Here is a 20,933-nt window from a genome sequence, read left to right on the forward strand (position 1 = left end):
AAGTACGTGGTCAAAACTACAATAAGAATTTGCGACAAAACTTCTATTAAGAAGCCGTAGATATTCTTTGCACACATTAGCTATGTGGACAAACTTGGAGAAATAAACATTTACAATGTGACACAAATACCAAAAATAGATCTAAAGCTTAACAAATAATAGAAACGTAGTAATCTAGAAGGCATGTGGGCCTCATTTACAGTTCTTGAACCAGATTTATGATAATCAATTTCCAAACAGTCATATCAAGTTTCATAAGTGCCTTATCTTCCAAGGTACTCGCTTGTCAATCATACCAAGCATTTCAGTGTTGCTTAGCAACGCTGATTCAAATTATTCTTGTTTAAAAAAATTCCTTTGATCCACCCCAATCGCAAATTTCCTCATTTAAGAGTTGCTTAAAGATTTTACTTCTTTCAAAATTTCAATCTCTATTTGACGACTTTTTCTTAACTATTTTTTCACCATATCTTTATAGAAATAAAAAAAACTCCTGGCGACAGAAAGAAATAACTTGGTGCTGGCAAAACACTTCTTATACTTTCAGCAAATGTCTTCCTCGTCAAAGTAATTAAGCACAACAGCTAGCAATACGGAAAGACTAGAAGCCAAGAATGCCATGTACAAATACCACATAGCACGTTTGAATAGAGACGTCTTGCCCCGCGACATATTTTAGTATATACGGTACATCTTTGATGTGCTGTTAGACCCAATATTACTGATAAAAAGATAAAGAGTTGAAAGCGGCAAAGTTGAGTGGGCAAATATGGACACAACCTGTGGGGTCCTGTGGTCAGAAGTAACACGACCCGATTGTTGTGTATTTAGGAGATCCACAAATGTGACATGGTGTCCATAGATAACAGATACCAGGCACTCCACTTGTGTACACTTGTAGATCTATAAGCAGATAGTCTTTTTCAAGTGGTATTTTAAAAGAGGAAAAGAAATGGGGAATGGAAAGCAATTTGTTGGGTTGCAAAGTAGAAGAAGAAAGTCAGCGTCACCTATCAGTTTTACATGGTACGGCAGCCTATCTACCTGGACAGAATTTGAATGTTAAGCTGATCTACAAAGGGTTATCTATACAATGGTTTACATTTCGTTCCGAAGGACAATGGTGTAGGGACAGCACTTTGCAAAGTACGTGACGTTAGCGCCATTTATCGATTATTCACGGTACGACAACTTGCATAGAGAGAAGTACAATCTCTGATCAGCAAAAGCACCACCTTGCTATGGTACATTGTGTAGTTGCAACTTTCTAATGGATCTGGGATTATTTTCCCGTTGACTTAAGCATTAGGAACCATGTCTACCGTGACTAACTGTTTATTGTGACCAGTTTCTATATAGATGTACTGGTAATTATAATTGATAAGTCCCTTGAATGGTCACTAACCAACAGAGTATTTTATTCCAAAGAAATCGGGAAGGAACAGCAATCAGCGCCACTTAGGAATTTTCTATGGTACTGCAACCGCTGATGTACATTTTATGCATTTCTGTCCACTCAGATCGACATGCGGTCCCAGGACCAGGCCCTGGCGCGCCAACTGATGAATCTACGGAAGGAAATCCACCGTCTGAAGTTACAGAAGAGCTGTAACGAACACCAGGACATGCTGGAAGAAGTGCAGGAGATGTTGGAAGACCAGGACGAGCTTTCGGACTTGTCGTGTGACATGCCACTCAACGGTTTCCATAGAAACCTGGGCACACCCCTCCGCCAATTCGGAGTCACCAAGATGAACATTAACTCCAGAAGATTTTCCTTGTGTTGATTTCCACCGTGGAACTTATTTCTCATTTATGAAAATAACAATAAATAACGTTGTACGATCATACTGATTCTTCGTTTTGGTTGTTGCAGTTTCATCAAAATATGATTAATTGGAAAATATATTCTAGAACTAATTGCATCAAAATATGAAAAAAGATACTCCCGGTACTGTTTAAGATATCGATGTCAATAAGAAGATACTTCGGACTATAGCTGCAAAGAAAATGGTCCAAATATGACGTTTTAGTTAAAGATTTTTACTATATGTATGAATGCAAAGATACTTGATAATTTGGAATCATATTGATTACATTGGTGTGGTCTAAAAACAACATGTTTGTTTAGACTTCTAATTTTTTGATTCACTGATATTGTAATATATGTTGACAAGTGATACGTTATAAGTGGAACATCTTGTTTGTTTTGTCGAAATATGTTGCAATCAAATTGCATTGGACCAGGGACGTAATATAACGTCCATGATTGAACTACTTACTGTTTGCTGATATCTCAAAATGGTTGCCAGGAACTACGTCATCAGGCAGCCTCGGTTTGGTCTCAGTCATGCGCAGTGACCACGCGTGGTGGCAGTCGGGATTTTTTTAAAGAATTTATCTAGCGGCCTTCCTGTCGTCTAAGTTTTGTCATATTTGGCAAGAACTTCATTCATGTAAAATTATATTCTTGACTTGATAAACAGTGTGAAAAGAGCTGGACACAACCGCAGCCAAATGTTCGTTGCGTACTGTAACAAACGCTCTTTGGCGAAACGCTCAGTGTACGGAAATTGTAACGTTTGCTGCAGACACGAAGTTGACTAACAACACAATCTGAACATTAATGTACTATTTCATTTCACTCCCGATCCTGTATGTTGTAATGAATATAAGCAATGGGATGTACATGTATATATTTGGTGCCTTTCAAACTTGTGTTTACATTTCAATAGTCTGTTGGCGTCAGAGCCGGATGTTGGTATTCATAATAAAGGAAACAAAACAACATTTACTTCTGTTGTTTTTGTATTTACATATAACAAGGACACAATCGTGAAAATATTAGCAAATAGACTGTAGTGATAGGGGAGGGACGAAATCATGGGGATCCGCAGGTCAATCCGCCATGCAAATTGATGGTGGTCGATTATAGTTCAGGGCCTAAAACTTCAAGATTTTTTTCCTGGTCAAATGGGTAGAAATCCTGGCAGTTTTGAGGTGGGTGTGACAGGGGAGGGTTTCTACTTTGTGATTAGGGCCCAAAAGCTGAGTTTGTGTGGTTTTCAGGGGGTATAAAGTTGGGACTTTTTTGTCCTAGCACATGGCCTCCTCACTGGGTTGTGGTGCGGTTTTGAGGTCATGGGTCAATCTTTCAGTTTCCCGGAAGTTCTCACCGTTAGATTCATGCCGAAATGTGGTTTTTCGGATAGCTGAGATGTCGGGCTTTCATATGAGGGTATGTTTGTGTGCCAGTAACGTCAGATAGTTGAGTTACTAACAGTTGCTTTCTCCTCTTTTTTGTATAGGAACCCATTGTTTAGAGGCTGCAAATTGAATCACCTGCGGATAACCTCATCTGGCTCGCTGGTCTAGTGGTATGATTCTCGCTTAGGGTGCGAGAGGTCCCGGGTTCAATTCCCGGGCGAGCCCTGGTTTTTTATCTTGCAACTCAAAAACGACGCATTTTTATGGAACTGTAACAACAACAGCTCAGACGAAAGAAATGCGTATACTTTTCCCTAACTTTCGTCCAACCTTCATTGACATGACATATATCGTCATGTATGTTATTATTGTCAGTGATATAAAAATGGCGACGGTTCGGTATTTTTCCCGGAAATTGAAGATAACTGTAAATATAAAAGTCTATTCTAAGGCGAAAAGAAAAAGGATTCTAAAATCGTGTGTGCCATAGAGAAAAGCTTGTTGAAAGTAAATTATAGAAACGCCATTGATAAGTATTTTTTTAAGTTGATATAAGTTATTAAAGTTCCAGCATTTTCTATCTGGCTCGCTGGTCTAGTGGTATGATTCTCGCTTTGGGTGCGAGAGGTCCCGGGTTCAATTCCCGGGCGAGCCCTGTATTTTTTATTAACTTATTTTGTCACTTGAATCACGCAAGACAGACGTTTCCGGACATTTTATAGTTATAATAAAGATATAATTTTGTTGTGACATTGAAATGTAACTCTAACATTTTATGCATTTTGTTATCGTCCTTTGAAATGGACTTGCCTCAGAATAAGATACTGTCTAGGACATTTAATCCATGGCGCACTTCTCTGGTACCCATCTGGCTCGCTGGTCTAGTGGTATGATTCTCGCTTAGGGTGCGAGAGGTCCCGGGTTCAATTCCCGGGCGAGCCCTGAAATTTTTTTAACTCTTGAATGTCCATATTGGGTACATACAGTTCGCTCCGTTTTGAAATCAGATTGCCAAACCCATTTCTTGACTTTTATATGAACACGTATTGGCCGGGCCCCGCAGCGATTTATTGTTTAGGCTCTGCTTTGAAGCCATGTTGGTTTGTCATTATTCATTGAGTCCGGCAGTGACATCCAATCAGATGAGCCAAGCTATGACGTCACTCACTCCGATCCCAGCCGACAACTGCCCGACCTGAGAGCGAGATGCCTTCAGATTCCGAGAATTTCCTTATTTGGGAAACATAGGTGACGTGTGCAAACAACAGCAAGAGGGGACGCTGGCGGCCATTTTGATGTGCCACAAGTTTTACTTCTCGGCGACAATAATGGGTAAGTATAGTTTGTGGATGCCTACGTATCTTTTCGTCACAGAAATATGAAAAGATATAATCTTATTGATGTATCCATAGAAATTGTAAATGTGTTTACCACGAAAAGGAGCTTTGTCCTCGATAATAGACGGCTTGGGTGCCTCATGGAAGTATCGTTCGTCGTTGTCGGAGATCGATTTTTGCGGTACGTGATGCCTGATTTTTGCTCAGTTTTCAGTATGTTCTCTGTGAATGTCCTCTGTGTAATCCACCCGTCTTAAGATGAAATAAAGAAATACTTCCATATAGCCTAAAAAAATATTAATGTTTCCATACAGGGCAGTGAACACTTATGGAAATCTGTATTGGCGATAATGTAAAAGTTCAGGGTGTCATAATCTCATCCGTGAACATTCCAGGTCATAAGAACTCACCCCACACAGCAGCCCGCTATCTCAAGTGTCCAGAAGTCTGGTTTTTTAAAATTGTGACCGGTGGAAGTCGTCGTAGCCTTCAAATGTACCGCCATCTTGGATTTTCATGACGTCATTTTAGGGACTGACCACATCAAATTAGGGGTCAGCACAGGCCTAAAGAATGGACCAAAACCTTGTTTTTTTGCTAATCTGAACGTCTGCACCCTACACTGTCTCACCAATATGAAATTTCTCTTACATTGTCCTGCTACAAGTCGAAAATAGGCTAAAATGCTGCATGGACTCATTTTGGGCCTTCTGCGGCTGCGTCAATTAGGGTCATTGCCCTACAAAAGGTATATTTGGTTGGGTTAAGCTACATTGGTCATTTACTTGTATTTTCTACTTTTATGATTGCAGATCAAAAAGGTCACAAGATGAAGCTGCAAGGTGTCTGTAGAGTTTGTGGACTCCGGTTCAAGTTCAAGAAAGGTCGAAATCCCAAACCAGCGAAAGCTTTCAAAGCACCCATCTCTTACTTGTATCAGGGTTGTGATGTTGAACACGACAACAAAGATATTCACCCACCCCATGTCTGCGATAAATGCAGATCTGCGTTGTGGAGAGTACAGTCAGCTATCACTAAAGGTAAAAAGCCAACCACCATGCTACCAAAAAAACTTCCAGAATTTTCCCCACACACTGGCGACTGCAGTATTTGCAACTATAAGGAAACTGGAAGGCCAGTAAAGAAAAACATTAAGTCAAAATACCGAGGACAAGTAGTCGCATCACTTCGCAAACAGTCGGTACAGGTGTCTACTTCACTTGCTCCTGTTGCGGACGTGAAGTGTTCTCCTCCCCCTGACGTCAGCATGCAGTCAGCTCCTCCACGTGCAGCTGACGTGACGTGTTCTCCTCCCCATGACGCCAGCATGCAGTCAGCTCCTCCACGTGCAGCGGAGGTGACGTGTTCTCATCCCCTTGATGCCAGTATGCTGACAGCTCCTCCACGTGCTGCGGACGTGACGTGTTCTCCTCCCCCTGACGTCAGCATGCAGTCAGCTCCTCCACGTGCTGCGGACGTGACGTGTTCTCCTCCCCCTGACGTCAGCATGCAGACAGCTCCTCCACGTGCAGCTGACGTGACGTGTTCTCCTCCCCCTGACGTCAGCATGCAGTCAGCTCCTCCACGTGCAGCTGACGTGACGTGTTACCTTCCCCTTGACGTCAGCATGCAGCCTTTTAAACCTCCTTGTACTGAATAAGGCTATAACAAGTTTATGGATGGCCATGGCATCCGTGTGTTAAGTATCTTTTGTCTAATTCTGGAGAGAAAAAATCCCTCCAGAAATGGTGAACATGACGAGAAAGTACTAAAAGTGGGAAGGCATGTCGTCTTGGCACATGTAGCCATGGTTGTTGTTGTAGTTGTAGAATGAAAACTAGTTTGTTAGTGAAAGTGGCAACAATGTGCTAGTTATAACTGTATTTTCAAACTTAGAAAATTGAAACATGTACTAGTCTACCACACAAGTGTCACTTGTTGAATATAGAAATAATAGAATATTGAATGTGATTATGTTTTGTCAGTAAACGTGTTATCACAACGTTTACGGTGTCTATTTTGAAAATGTAGGCACCTTGTCATAAGAGTATGATATGTTAATCGAATATAAAATGAGCTAGGTCACACTTGCGAGTACGCATGTGCGGCGACATGAATTGTGGGTAATATGGCAACTTGTAAACGACATGAATTGTGGGTAATATGGCAACTTGTAAACAGTTCTAATCTCAACCATTGTCTCGATTTGTATAACAATACCAAGATGTATTTTGTTTACTTTCCCAGTACCCACAATTCCTGTTGCCGCGCATGCGTACTCTGAAATTTGAATGGGCCCAGTAGCTCTAGACAACACTTGCAGTAAGATACGTTGGGCTTCAAAAGTGTTACTTATAATCTGATGTTATCAAACCTGCCCTTACGTCCTTGAAAAGTTATAATATGTAACACCAACAACAATGGTGAAAGAGCGAACATAGGAAAATTTCCGGGCGAGCATAGTGGTCATTCAAGAGTTATAAAAAGAGTAACGGGCTCGCCCGGGAATGTATCGAGTGATCTAGATTTTTTTCTCACGATTCAGAAGCCTCGCGAAACATTAGAAACATTTTGTAGAGTCTCTTCTGAGAATGTTCTCCCGGTCTAGAAGAACCGGTTTTGTATTTACGTAAATGTCCAGATATGTAGGACGTTGACGCACTGTCTGGTCGAATGTTGTAATTAGCTACGTCAAACAGCTGTTGAAGGTAGACAGCTCCTAACAGAGTAAGGTCAAGAACCGGTCTTTGCTTTCGTCAACAGATACATGGGAAGATTACGTTCTGTCAGGAATAGATAGCGAGTGTCATGATTCGCTACGTCAAGAGCTGCTGACAGTAAACAGACAGTAAGCTTCAGAACCGGTCAGTGATTTCGTCCCCAGACATGTAGGACGCGTTGACGGGCCGAGTGTCATCATTTTCTACGACAAGCCGTTGTCAGTTAACAGAGTAAGTCAACATTCTTTCTGTGTTATGGGGTGTTTAACTAGATGTATATGTGGTGTATGAATGGTGAATGGAAAGGTACATATAGAAAACTGCTGTAGTCAGGCAAGGATCGGAGGAATTTACAGGTCATCGAAAGCTGACCATGGGATATAAAAAGAAAGGGAATGACAACAAGTTATGACCTTGAAGAGAATGTAGGACGAATCTGCTCTCTACCAGACTCCACAAAATGTCGCTGTAAATAGTAGAAATGTGCCAAATAGATTACACAAAATAGGAGTTAGCCAGTCCAAAAATACTGTATGTAACAGTAACAAACTCTTTTGGTTGTTTATCTGTCCATTTGGCCAGTTTCTACTATTAACAGAGATATGTGGAGCCTGGTAGAGGCTATAGTACAAATCGGCACCATGTCTGGTTGTGTTACAAAACATTGTAGACCCAAGACTAGTGAAAAGAGCGATTTGACAAAACACGTAACGTTATAAATGAATGCCGTCTTGTTGTGCTATTGTCACATTAAGTAGGTCACTTCTTAATTGTGGCGAAGAACGTCACCCATCTTAAGTTTCATTGTATGTAGAGTGCTAGTGACGAGTAGACATCTTCACGCATGGCACCTTGATGAAGAAAAAAACCCACCCACTTTTTTTTTATTCTGAGAATGTGGTCAAAATTTTGGATGAGTGTCTCATAAAACAAATCAGTTTGTACTATTTGTAGCATAGTTGTCCTCAATGTAGGTAAGCTACTGAAGGACAAAGAGAATCCCATTTTGTTATGCAAATCAACCACGACAGTGCATCTGAGGACAAAAGGCCGAAAATCTTAGTCTCTGTCAGATTTCTATCTTCCAAAATTTCCTCGCTGAAAAAAATGCAGATTTGACCAAATGGGATGCAAAGTTGTATTACCCGGCGTTTGTTTCCTGTGTGTAGCTGTATGGTTGGATAACTACTATGGAAACAAGAAAGCTTCTGAAAAAAGCTGGCCGGTGCGTATTTTGGAAAAAGCCTGGATGTTAAACAAAATTACACGAAAAAAGAGTTTTTAAACATTGAATTACTGAATTGGTCTTTCTTCTATTAAAAAAACACTACATGAGATTTGTCTAACAAAGAAAAAAAAATTTAGCGAGTGGGGTTCGCACCTATGATCTACGGAATATAAGTACCGTGCTGTAAATCGCTCGGCCACGCTGGCTCGATTACGCAATAGCACGTATAGAAGGTCTATTTGGTTTAAGTGACCGATCCATGCATCCATGCATCCATTGAAAATGCATCCATTGAAAGACCCGCTTCTCCTGTCTCAAAGCCGGTGCTGACGCACCGGCAAAAAATATCCACTCTGTTTTATCATGTACTTCTCACTATGGTTTTATCTGCTCTATTTGGCAAATTACGACCGTAAGGAGGTTGCTGGTTCCTACTGCGCGTGCGCAGTGAAACGTATTATGGGTAATATGTCAAAGGTGAAGGTCCAGAAATTTAAACAAAATATGTCTGACTAAGGAGGTTGGTATGACATGGTGTAAAGCAATGTCTAGAGCTATTTACAACTTTTTATAAATAGGAATCTCCACCTTTGACATATTGCCCACAATACAATATTTCACTGCGCATGCGCAGTTGAACTACGTAATACCTTATTTCTGCAGCAGCGCAAAAGACAAAATATATATAAAAGACAATTTACATGAAGATACTTTTTGTCATAAATATTTCTTTATTTTGTCATATTTACCCAAGGGAAGGATGGAGACGGTAGTGACCGGAGAAATAGGCGGGATCGCGAGGCGCCCTCAGCACTATGAGATCGCCTACAAGTCGTACCTGGACGCGTGTAGTGGACGTCAGTACTACTTACAGCTACTCGGTGAGACGATCGCAACAGCCTCTGACGGTGAAGTTAACGGCTGTTTCCGTGTGTTAAGCATCGGTGGTGGGTCGGGTAGGGGCGTTTCGGTCTCCTCTTGATTCCAACGCTAGTTCACCTTTATCCACGGGGTAACCCATATCCGTTGTACTAAAAAAACGGTATTCAGGGATTTTGACGGATGGTAGATTTTTTTAAACTACAATATCTTCAAAGTATTTTAGTTTGAAACCATCGTCCGTACCGTGGATATGATATCCATTTTCTAAATATCACGAATATAGGTCATCCCGCGGACAAAGGAGAACTAGCGTTTTTATCATCATTATTACAACACCTTTATACCACTGGTCATCTCTTTCTCTTCAATAACAAAGTTGGTTATTACATTTAAAAGCCTGGCAGTGCATCTTCTTTTACTAAATTATTGCTTACCAGGTGAAGCCGATAGCGTCATTCTCAGAAAACTACAAGAGATCCACCATAACACACACGTCATCGTGGTGGAACCTTCGGAGGACTACATCTCTGAATACAAGGTACATTTGTAGTCAACGGTAGTTCATCTTTATCCGGTTGGTAACCTATATCCGTTGTTTTGAAAAAAAACATGGTATTTCGGAACCGGACATCAAGACGACAGGTGGTTCAATATTTTGAAAATGATTGTTCGTTTATTCGATATCCCAAAATATTCATTTCGCATGTTTTTAAAAATAATGGATATTTGCTACCCCGCGCCAAAGGCAAACTAGTGTTGCATGTTAAAGAGATGTTGAATACAACAAGGACTTGCCGTAGAATTGAACCCCGGCCTCTCACACCTTAAGCGATAATTTAACATTGCTGCAAGAGCATTGAACTAAAAGTTGATGGAGCTAATTCAATCCGCCTACTTTCAGCACGTAGTAGACAACGAGCTGCACATCGGCAGGCTGACATTTGATTGGCTACAAGAGCGAGCGGAGGAGTACTTCTCCCAGGAGGCTGCGGACAGGTGTCACCTGATCCACGCCATCCATGTTCTGTACCACGTGGATGACCTCAGCACGACCTTGATGAACATGTGGGCTGCCCTCGCTGATGGTGGGAGCATGGTTGTAATGATAGAATCAGGTAGGATATATTTCAAGCCCATTTTAACGTGCGTGTCTACCAAGGTTCACGTGGACACTTATCGAGGTGCACGTGCGCACTTATCAATGTGCACGTGCACACCTATTTAAGTGCACGTGCACACTTATCAAGGTACACGTGCACACTTATCAAGGTACACGTGCACACTTATCGAGGTACAGGTGCACACTTATCAAGTTGAACGTGCGCACTTATCAAGGTGATCGTGTCCATTTATCAAGGTGCACGTTCACACTTATCAAGGTACAGTACATGTGCACACTTTTGAAGATGCGCCTACACACTTATAATTATCGAGGTGCACATGCACACTTATTATGGTGCATCGCACACTTTTCAATGTGCATCTGCACACTTATCAAGACGTTTACACTTATCAATGGGCACGTGCACATTTTGGGCAAGTCACGGAAGTGTAACGTGGATCTTTTACTTGAACATTTCAATATTCGTTAAAGAACATATGGAGCAACTTGCAACTGACCATGATTATTCCACCGTTCCTATTTCATCACCTGTAGGTAAAAGCAATCTCGCCAGGTGGCGCCTGAAAGTCATGGAAGCTCTTGGCGTGTCCGAGGACAAGCGCCTGGCCACCTGCCTGCGGGTTTCCACTGACGTCATGAAGATTCTTGACGACAACAACATCGACTACAGCGTCACTTCTACGTCACCCGAGGCCATGGACGTCACCAACTGCTTCAAGAAGGGGTCAGAATCGGGAGAGTTGCTTCTGGATTTCTTGATACAGACGGCTTACGCGTCTCTAAATCCAGAACTAAGATCAGTTCTCTTGAAGTATTTGAAGAGCCATGAATTTTCTACTAAGAATGATGACAAAGTCATTATCACACAGTATACAGATGTTATAGTGGCTAAGAAAAACTGTACAGAGCCATGAATTCTTTCAATTGCTATGATAGACACAGTATATTTTTAAACTACAAGGTTGGCGATCAGATAGAGGGCGCTCTTTGTTGTTATTAATTTTTTAAGCCCCTATATATCTGCACTTCGTTTGGATATCACAGAACAATTTTTCTCTGTTGGCTTTTCGTTACAGCTACACGTCGAGGAATTTTTAGCTCTTTTGTTACCGTTGTCTTATTATATGTAATATTTTTACATAAGTTAACACTTTGTACACATATTAATGATTTTCTTCTTTGTAACAACACGTTTCATTCCATATGGGGAGCATGTATGGTGTTGCGAAAATAAACTAGACATCGAATACACCCCTAGCCTTGCCAAACTGTCTATCATTTTAAGGCAGTAGTCTACCTAATAATAGTATGTATAGTTCCCCTTGGTATCTCCTTCACTCGTTATGTTAAGAACGCAGCGCCCCTCCCTCCAATCTTGGTAGGCATTGGCCCTTACACAAATGAGAGGCGCATACTTTAGGAAGCTGTTGTCTACAGGCACTGTCAGTATAAGCGTGGCTCATCCACTTACAACGCCCTATTCCTGGTCCGAAGTATTTATCCTCACGAGGTCACTAATAACATTCCTTGGCTTCCCTCGCCAATACTGTTTGCCAGCTTACATTCCTCACCCTTGATCTATTGGTTTAAGAGTAGTATTTCATTAGACAGACAAAATGGCGTGCGGTGCAGTCACAGACAAGATGGGTGCAGAGTTTCTCGAGTGTCAAATCTGTTTGGATGGCTTGCAACAGCCGAAGATTTTGCCGTGTCTTCACACCTTCTGCCTACCGTGTTTGGAGAGAATGTTGGAAGCAGAACCGGGAGGTAAGTTCTCTTGCCCGGTGTGTCGACTAGACGTGCCGCTTGCTCAAGATGGCGGCGCCCGTGAGTTCACAAAAAACTTCAAGCTTGAAGATGCTACACAGAAGCCGTTGAAATCGGTGTCTTTCTCAACCCAAGAGCCAGAGACAGCCTGCACTGCATGTGATACCGGATCACAGAGTATGTACTACTGTATAGACTGTACAGACTACCTTTGTCAGGTTTGTACGGACGCTCACGACCGTATGAAGGTATTCCAGTCACACAGAGTTGTGACGGTAGAAGAGCTCAGGTCAAGTGAGGTTGCAGACGATCTACGATCCAGGGAGACCTCCAAGTGCCCTTGTCACAACGAGGTCAACAAATTCTACTGCACCACATGCCTTAGTGTCGTATGCCTGCACTGTGTTGTTGTAAACCACAAGGATCATGATTATCTAGAAGTCCAAGAAGCAGCCGAAAAGGAAAGAGTAAGACTCAGTGAGAAACTATCTACAGTACAACGGCGTGTAGAGCAACAGGAACAGTGGTTGGAGCAAGCTAAACCACTACAACATTCCTGGCCATCACAGCTTGAGCGTTGCACCAACGATATCAACCTCCAAGCAGAGAGAATGATACAAGCAGTGGTGAAGGTAAAGGAAGAGAAGATCGCCCAGCTTCACGCTACAAGTGCTACTCGAGAGAAGCAATTGAATGAAGCCATTGATGCTGTTGAAGTGGAACTTGCTGCGTCAAAAAGCTTCGTCAGCTTTGCGGACAAGATGTTGCAGTATGGCAGCCCTTCAGAGCTTCTATCATCGGTAGAGGACTTGCAAGACCTGCTCAAAGAAGTTTCCATTGAGAAGTCAACCAATCAATCAACCAAGGCTTTAAAAAACCTGCGTTTTGACTCGCCGACTAATGATTTGGATGAAGCGATTGCGACTTTGTTTGGTGGGGTCAAGCAGGTTCGTGCAAGCTTACAACCTCCCTGTACAACAAAGCTGAAATCAAAGATGGCAGCTTCTCGTACACACGGTAAGGCACAGCTTATCATGGCCACTGGTACCAAGGGCATGGGAGACTTGGAGTTTCGTTGTCCACTCTCTCTAGCTATTTCCATGGACGACGATATCATAGTGGTGGATAGAGACAACAACAGACTACAAGTTCTAAAGAAAAATGGTATTTTTCTAGGAACGGTAGAATTGGACTTCCAACCTCAGTCTGTAGCGACTCTAACAAACGGTGAACTTTTAGTAACTGGAGACAGACATAGCATCCAAGTGATTGACAAACATGGGAGGCAGTCACGTGTTCTAAAAGTGGGAGGAGCGATCGAAGAAGATGAAGTCACCAACGGCATTGCTGTGGACAGACAAGGTCAAATCATCGTGTCAATCGCTTACCAAATATTCGTTCTCAACACAGAGGGCGAAGTGACGCTTACGTTTGGTGATAAAGACAGTTTGAACTACGTTCTTTGGGTTACCAGCAACAGCAGCAACCAGTTTGTTGTGAGTGACGAACTGAATCATTGTGTAAAAGTGTTTGACTCCTCAGGTCGAATCTTGTTTTCATGTGGATCAGAGGGGGAGGGGGGCGGACAGTTGTGCCATCCAGTGAACGTCGTCACGGACAAGGAGGACAACATCATCGTGGCAGACAACAAAAATAACCGCGTGTCTTTGTTGGGAAAGGACGGCGCGTTCGTTAGACAGGTCCTGACGGCTGAAACACACGGGATCAGGGAACCTCTAGGACTGACGCTGACACGAGAAGGGTACCTGGTGGTTTCTGATAGGAGCTACGAGGAGGGGTGTATCAAGATATTTAGACTATCATAAGACAATAACTTACAAATATCATACTCACTTTATTGAACAACTGTGCCTTACTGCTACCAGTATAAATTTAGATGTGTAATGCATCATGTAAAATATTGTGACTAGCTTGTTTTCACGTAGACGATAGAAAAGACAATCTAAGGTAAGAGTAATCCAACAAGAGTACAGAAGGAAGGAGAATACAAAGGAGAGCGAACAGTACAAAGCAAACGGCGTTGCAGGTGTCATGAAACAATACAAGCTAGTATTTTGAGTCCCAAAGCCCTAGAAAACCTGAATCTTGTAGAATTCATTTTCTTTGATAGAAGAGACTGCGTCTAAGAATGAAATGATTTAATATTCATTACTGGGTAACCTTTACCTGTTGTATTAAAAGAACGGTATTTAGTGAAATCAAGTCGACGGTGGTTTCAAACTATATTGTTTTGAAAGTATTTCAAGTTGAAACCATCGTCCATCGACTTTATATACCTAAAAACCCTGTTGTTTGAAATATCGGATATAGGTTGCCTGCGGATAAAGATGATCTAGAACGGAGAACAGCACCCAAGAACAGGTCTGTTGTAGATAGTTTCTTCAGCATCAGGCAGAACAAATGGGTGTGTTCAAGAGTTTGCTTAATTTATAAACTAATTAACCAATTCAGAATCAATTAGAATTAAATATCAAGCATAAATACCACGGGATAAAGGCGCAAGCACAAACTTGTCTAAGAGGACCAACCGGGGACATATATGATATAGAATCCAGTCGTTTTAGAAGTGAGATAAGTTGAGGAAAAGAGATTGTATCAAACAATAGCTTCATTATAAGACAGGCCGGTATTTATCGGCTGATCGTCGATCATCCAGTCCATTATGTACCGTTGATCCTACAAGAAATAGCTGTAAGTCCACAATATGTTTCAAAACTTTCTCTTGGGTGAAAATAGCTATTTGTCTAGATATCTATTAACGTTCCTGCATACGATATCTTTGTCTCAAATTCATTTGATCATTCATCAATATTGTTTATGGGGAATATATCTTATGTATCTGAAAAGAAGACACAATGAGCCATTAAAAGAGGAAAGAAATGCAGTAATTCTTTTTTATCGATTTCACAAAAACACGCAGCATCCAGTGCTGGTTTCTATGGCAACCGATGCGACCAATCAGATTACTAGCTATAGGTTGCCATGACGCGGTCAATCCAGCTGCGGAAGGCGCTGACACGCGCAAAGACTGTCGGGTAGCTGGTGCTGCAGGTGTCGTGACCGAAGTTGACCACCCCCACCAGATGGTACGACCCGTTTATCTCACAGACAAGAGGGCCTCCAGAGTCAGCCTGTATTTTGTGGATGAAAAAAAAAGTTCTTCAACAATATTATCATATAGTCAGACGACGTCGACCAATCAGAAGGTCCCCTAGAAGGGAGGCTTCTAGCAATGCAATCCCAAACGTAAAGCATTCGCAATTTACGTTACGGATAGCATTTTTAGCAGCGACACCTAGCTGCAGTGCGATGCAATCCCAAACGTAAAGCATTGACACTTTACGTTACGGATCGCATTGTTTAGAAGCGACGCCTAGCTGCAGTGCAAAGTAAACCCGTCATTCTTTGCCCTGTACATGTCGTCGCCTCTTGAAAAATATGTTGTGGTGAATTCAAAAAGAAATTGTTATTATTGTTATTGTACATTATTATTTAGTAAATGTATCATTACCCTGCATGCCCCATCCTCGCCTGCACCCTCCGCCCCGGCACAGATCATACTGTCAGGTTTGTAGAAATCAGACCAATGGGAGCTGCACTCTCTGTCGCTTAGCAACGGGAGGTCGGCCTGTTGCAGCTTATCACCAATAGGTCCTATTGAGGAAAAACAACTGTATGAGACTTTCTGATATAAATCACATTTTCTGTGGCGTTGCTTTTAGTTTCTTGTGTGAACAGAGAACAACTACAAAACAAGGCGATCAGTGAAGCAGACTTCACCACCTTATCCATACTTCTTTGCATGCGACGATTCGCTGAGGGTGCGTTGCAAAGCTGCATTGTGTATATTGGGACTGCACACATGCGCGTATGCACACACATCTGTACACGCACGCGCACATACGGACAGAAGTATTATATACATACAGTCCATTCCTGCGCACATGCATCCACAAACAAAATCGTAAAACACGCGCTGACAAAAACAGACAGACAAACCAAAGACAATACTTCGCTCCCTTTGGACAAAGCTAGGCGAAAAGCCTGAGAAGGGTGCCCGCGGGGTTGTGTACTGATCTATCGATGATGACTGGTTTATTCAAAACACATATAATATACATGACCCAGATAGCAGCCCTAAGGCTGAATTGATAGGCACATTTACATTTACAATTGCAATAAAATACATATTGTCATCATTAAAACAGGCATTCTACCGACTAACACCATTAAGCAATCTAAAAACTATTCACACAGAGTCATCGTTTAGCAGGGAAACCATATAGTTAATCGGGCTTCTCTTGAAACGAGTAGTGTTCGCTTTCAGAGTCTGGAGCCTGTTACTAGACCGAGTCTCTCTACCTGAGATCTCCCCACGGCATGGTGGGAGCCAGTTTCTGTAGATCGGGGATTTCCAGAGGGAGCTGGCATACGTTCTGCACAGTTCCTCTCGTCTCTGAGACAGTGGTGTGAGAGAGAGTTCAGTGAGTGCAGAGCTGTAGCCGGTGTAGTTCTGTCCAAGGATTATCTTACATGCTCTCTTCTGTACTCTCTCTATTGACCTAGATTCAGCAACGGTCAAACCTGGATGCCATACTTGGCATACGTATTCTAAAACCGGGCGAACAAAACCAATGTAGACAAGAACAAGGTCACAGGTAGTCAGGCAATACTTGGACAGTGTTCTTAACATGTACAGTCTTCTGCTTCCCTTCCCTACAATCCCTTCAACATGTTTCGTCCACCTGAGGTTGCTTTGCAATGTAAGACCTAAAATACGTGCAAACCCAGATGCGCTCCATCCCATGAAAATGCCTTGTGGGATAAAAGCACATCTTGGATGCAAACCTATCCCAAATGCACTCCATCCCAGAAGCGTCTGTGGTAAAGAAGAACACTCCATCCCAGAAGCGATTATGGGGGGTCGGGATAGAAGCACATCTGGGATGCAAACCTATCACAAATGCGCTCCATCCTAGCAACGCCCGTAGGATAGAAGCACACCAATACTGGGATGCAGACCTATCACAAATAAGCTCCATCACAGAAGTGCTTATGGGATACATCTTGGATGAAAACCTATCCCTAATGCACTCCATCCTAGAATCGCTTATGGGCACATCTGGGATGCAGCATGTACGTACCGTTCTCCGACGTGAACCCCCAGCCGGTGCTCCAGCACATCATCCCGTCCGGGTAACCGCTCCCGGCCCGAGGCAGGCAGGCCACGTCCACGGTCCTGCCGATGTTAGCCGGGCTGGCTAACTTGATCAGCATGATGTTGTTCTCAACAGTCTACAGAAACGTACATGCAGATAATCAACGGTAAAAATAAAATAAAAACTGATATGTTTCGCTGTTGTTTTTCTCTGTAATAATGAAAAATGCTCAGTTTGTTAAGCAGTTAGCCTTATTAAGTTTCCGAAGGTAAACTTTTTGTTTTTGTAGCCGGGTTCCAATTTTTCTTCTGAAGATAGCCAATCAAAACTCAGAATTTTTCTAATGAATTTAGCCAATCAAAGCTCAAAACTCAGAAAAGGGCGGCAGCCAATCAAAACTTAAAACTGGGCAATGACGTCATCACGAGCCTGGTGAAACGTGTGTTTTATAGAATGTTTGCCTCCCCACCCTGATTGTGGTTCGCTTAGTGAATGTACGCTTTTTATTAATGTTGCCATGTTTACTTGTTTCCAATTGTTGTTCCTGTAGGCGTCGCCACAAACCAGCTGTCAGCCAATCAGAGAATAGGCCTTTCGGTTTTCAAAAGGGATCTCGCATATATAAGGGAAAGCTCATTATTATTCATAAGAAGGGTGTCCGGGAACTGATCGTGACGGTTGAAATTAATCTCCAAGCAGATCCTACGGTAGCATAAGATAGTATCAAAAGCTGGCAGAGGAGTGTAGCCGGCTTAGGAGTGTGTTTGGCTACAAGCAGATCCTACGGTAGCATAAGATAGTATCAAAAGCTGGCAGAGGAGTGTAGCCGGCTTAGGAGTGTGTTTGGCTACCGGGGCAAATGGCAAATGGACACCTCTTGGCTGACTGCACTCCTTGACCAGTTTGGTACTATCTTTTGCCATTGTAGGATCTGCTTGGAGATTAGGTTGAAATAGCAGAGCCTCAGACAAGAGGCGGTTTGCTGGCGCCGTTGGATGTCTGGGCGAAGGAGAATGCATACCCACCTGTGGGTTGTAGTTTGGATGAGGTAACGCGCCGACAATGCTGGCCACCTGGACGGACTCAGAGGCACTGGACAGGTCATGTTCTCCCAGAACAACCCTGACTGTCGCCAAACTGTACGTGTAAAGAATGTAAAGCTTAGTAGGGGATGCTTGGTCTTGAACCATGTATACATAGTACATAGCTGCTAGGAAATCCACAACCTACGTCTCTGATAACGTATCATTATCACGATTGAAGTTTGTCACTACTGTGGTTGACTACCGTTTGCCATTGTGTGTTTTTAAATGTTTGCCAGCTTTTTATGTGCTACAGCGTTTTTGTTAGTTAGGCTAACGTCACGTTTCCAAAACGGGGCCCTGTCAGGTTGTTTGTGGGAACTAAAAATAGAAATGTATACATAAATAATATACACAAATAATGCCCATGAGTCACGACTATTCGCGTCTTGTGTAGTTTGCTGTCTTTTTATATCATACTTTTCGTTCCCGAAAGCTGTCCGGCCGAGCCCCGGTTTGGAAATGTGACGTTACTAGCCTAAACGTGGAATAGGCAAACTATCTATTGCTTCCGCTCGACTTACTCTTGGTTGCAGTGTGCTGCAGTCAGCACCCACTGTGGAGCTATCAGGGTCCCGCCGCAGAAGTGCGCGCCGCTGGACGTTTGCAGGGACACCTGAAACAGATATGTAACAGATATGTAAACATGTTGTACTCCAAAATCGTATTCACCGACATTTTCCTTTTACGCTTATATCAAAAGAGTTTACGATACCTACGTGCAACTGTTTGCTACTGTTTTGCCTTTTGGGTGAACAACATTTTTGCTGATACAGCCTGTATTGTAAAACTTTGGTAATGCTAGTCAAAACTGATCAGGCAACCACCTCATTCATTAGCGCTAGCCATGTTGGAACAATCCGTGCATTTTTACACAGTTAAACCTACCCTGTCCTGAGCAAACATTTTCCGCAGTTTCTTGAGTCATTGCTCAAGACTTTCACGCAAATTATGAATACACACACAAACGCACAAACACAGACGCACACAAACAGGCATACACACACACGCACATACACACGCATACATACACTTACGCACGCACATGCACGCGCAAACACACACACGCACACATACACATAATACTCTAACATTTTAATACTTACTTGCCACGGCCAGCTGTTGTGTCTCGCGTCCTCTCCCCCGACAATACGTGACGTTCCAGCAGTCCTAGGCGCGATCATTGGCTGCCCACAACCTGAAAACAATATGTGAACAAAACAATGGATTCGTTACATCTGCTACAAAATCCTTCTGAGGAAAGTGTTCATATCCATATGGCTGATTCCGTGATCTGATTCAAATTTTAACTGCCGTTACTGTTAGGTCAACCACAGCTCAAATTAGAAGGTAAAAGTCACTAACCATTTGCCATGGCCACCATTGCCGCGAATATCAGTAAGACCCTCATAGCTGTAGTAATGAACGTAAGCCGTGTCGTGTATGCTACAGTCTAAAAGTTGTTACAGGTAGACTTGTACACTTGTATTTATAAAGGGCTGCAGGATGTGCGGAAATTCTTATCTTTATCTTGTTTTTTTTGTAACTGTCGGAAACGTTTATCTTTCTGTGTATAAATAGTATTACACCGTAGAAGCAGTGTCAAGATAGTGCTGCATGGGTATTGTTGAATGTCGTCGGTAAACGTGATGCCATCACCGATGGTATTTATTTCTAGTTCACCGAGGGAGACATTGTTACTTGCCCTGTTTCTTCCAGTCTTAAAAGAGATTCATGCATAGGTGAGGAACAATTTAAGAAAAGAAAAGAAAGGCAGACAAAAAACGGTCATTCCTAAATATCATGGACGCAGTAGTGGTCGTGAGAAACTTGCATATGTTGCGTCGACCAGTGTTTATATATATTCAAAGGTTGAGGCAGTTTCCGTTGATATGCTAAAATAGACGAAAGTCAACAATACAGGCTGCAAAACAAATACTAAAGTTTTTGAGGGCAACGCTTCCGCAACATATTTTACCCTGTCCAGAGCCGAAGGCCGGGAGGCTCGGAAAAATTTTGAAAAATGAACCCTTTGAAACGCCATTTCCTGCATTTTCAGGGGTTCTATCTGGCATTAGACTTCGTGTGTAAAATGGGTTACGAAGAATTTCTTGGTAACGCTTAACGGTGAATTCGGGATAATAAATAACGATTAACGTTGAATTAAAACGACTAATAACGCTTTACGAAGAATATACCGATAACGATTAACGTTGAATTAGAGTGGGTCGGTAACGATTAACGGTGAATTAAAATGGCTCGTAACGCTTAACGGAAAAAGGCATGCAGACCCTCATATGAAGAAGAAACTCCGATGGACTGGGAATGAGCATAATCTGTTACACGACTGAAGACCTGGACACAACTTGGCTACAAGAGCTACAGACATTTGTGCTCTAACATGTCG

At 42.4% G+C, this 20,933-nt stretch overlaps 5 protein-coding genes and 3 non-coding genes across 19 annotated transcripts in view; 7 read left to right on the top strand and 1 right to left on the bottom strand.

Moving 5' to 3' along the window:
• LOC118404699 (protein FAM167A-like) overlaps nt 1–2,812 on the top strand; it is a 59,057-nt gene extending 56,245 nt beyond the window's left edge. For all 9 annotated transcript variants that reach the window (XM_035803956.1, XM_035803954.1, XM_035803958.1 and 6 more), the window contains one exon: nt 1,521–2,812. In XM_035803956.1, coding sequence (XP_035659849.1) covers nt 1,521–1,787 — 267 coding nt within the window. In that variant the 3' untranslated portion in view covers nt 1,788–2,812. The remainder of the gene's footprint in view (nt 1–1,520) is intronic.
• Nucleotides 2,813–3,360: 548 nt separating this feature from the next.
• Nucleotides 3,361–3,432, top strand: Trnap-agg. Its single transcript has one exon. It is a non-coding gene; the product is annotated as a tRNA-Pro (tRNA).
• Nucleotides 3,433–3,790: 358 nt separating this feature from the next.
• Nucleotides 3,791–3,862, top strand: Trnap-ugg. Its single transcript has one exon. It is a non-coding gene; the product is annotated as a tRNA-Pro (tRNA).
• Nucleotides 3,828–6,473, top strand: LOC118405172 (histone-lysine N-methyltransferase 2D-like). Of its 2 annotated transcripts, none has more exons than XM_035804595.1 (2): nt 3,828–4,539; nt 5,357–6,470. In XM_035804595.1, the coding sequence occupies exons 1-2, from the start codon at nt 4,503–4,505 to the stop codon at nt 6,202–6,204; spliced, it is 885 nt and encodes a 294-aa protein (XP_035660488.1). In that variant the 5' UTR covers nt 3,828–4,502; the 3' UTR covers nt 6,205–6,470. The 2 variants fall into 2 exon arrangements, with proteins under 2 accessions (XP_035660488.1, XP_035660487.1); XM_035804594.1 differs by lacking the exon at nt 3,828–4,539 and adding an exon at nt 4,550–4,725 and having other exon boundaries at nt 5,357–6,473.
• Nucleotides 4,078–4,149, top strand: Trnap-agg. Its single transcript has one exon. It is a non-coding gene; the product is annotated as a tRNA-Pro (tRNA).
• A 2,754-nt stretch (nt 6,474–9,227) lies between the features above and the next one.
• On the top strand, nt 9,228–11,754 carry LOC118405123 (histamine N-methyltransferase-like). Of its 3 annotated transcripts, none has more exons than XM_035804533.1 (4): nt 9,228–9,439; nt 9,812–9,912; nt 10,276–10,489; nt 11,032–11,754. In XM_035804533.1, exons 1-4 carry the CDS (start codon nt 9,253–9,255, stop codon nt 11,409–11,411), a joined length of 882 nt encoding a protein of 293 aa, XP_035660426.1. In that variant the 5' UTR covers nt 9,228–9,252; the 3' UTR covers nt 11,412–11,754. The 3 variants fall into 3 exon arrangements, with proteins under 3 accessions (XP_035660426.1, XP_035660425.1, XP_035660427.1); XM_035804532.1 differs by having other exon boundaries at nt 9,229–9,448; XM_035804534.1 differs by having other exon boundaries at nt 9,233–9,373.
• Nucleotides 11,755–12,005: 251 nt separating this feature from the next.
• On the top strand, nt 12,006–15,165 carry LOC118405039 (E3 ubiquitin-protein ligase TRIM56-like). The gene has a single exon (XM_035804439.1). The coding sequence runs from the start codon at nt 12,114–12,116 to the stop codon at nt 14,088–14,090; it is 1,977 nt and encodes a 658-aa protein (XP_035660332.1). The 5' UTR covers nt 12,006–12,113; the 3' UTR covers nt 14,091–15,165.
• LOC118405040 (chymotrypsinogen B-like) lies at nt 15,155–20,017 on the bottom strand. The gene is made up of 7 exons (XM_035804440.1): nt 19,892–20,017; nt 19,633–19,724; nt 19,051–19,142; nt 18,470–18,581; nt 17,430–17,580; nt 15,797–15,939; nt 15,155–15,416 (listed from the first exon to the last, which is right to left on the bottom strand). The coding sequence occupies exons 1-7, from the start codon at nt 19,935–19,937 to the stop codon at nt 15,252–15,254; spliced, it is 801 nt and encodes a 266-aa protein (XP_035660333.1). The 5' UTR covers nt 19,938–20,017; the 3' UTR covers nt 15,155–15,251.
• Nucleotides 20,018–20,933: the final 916 nt, after the last annotated feature.

Source organism: Branchiostoma floridae, chromosome 17, assembly GCF_000003815.2.
Source record: "Branchiostoma floridae strain S238N-H82 chromosome 17, Bfl_VNyyK, whole genome shotgun sequence".
NCBI lineage: Eukaryota > Metazoa > Chordata > Leptocardii > Amphioxiformes > Branchiostomatidae > Branchiostoma > Branchiostoma floridae.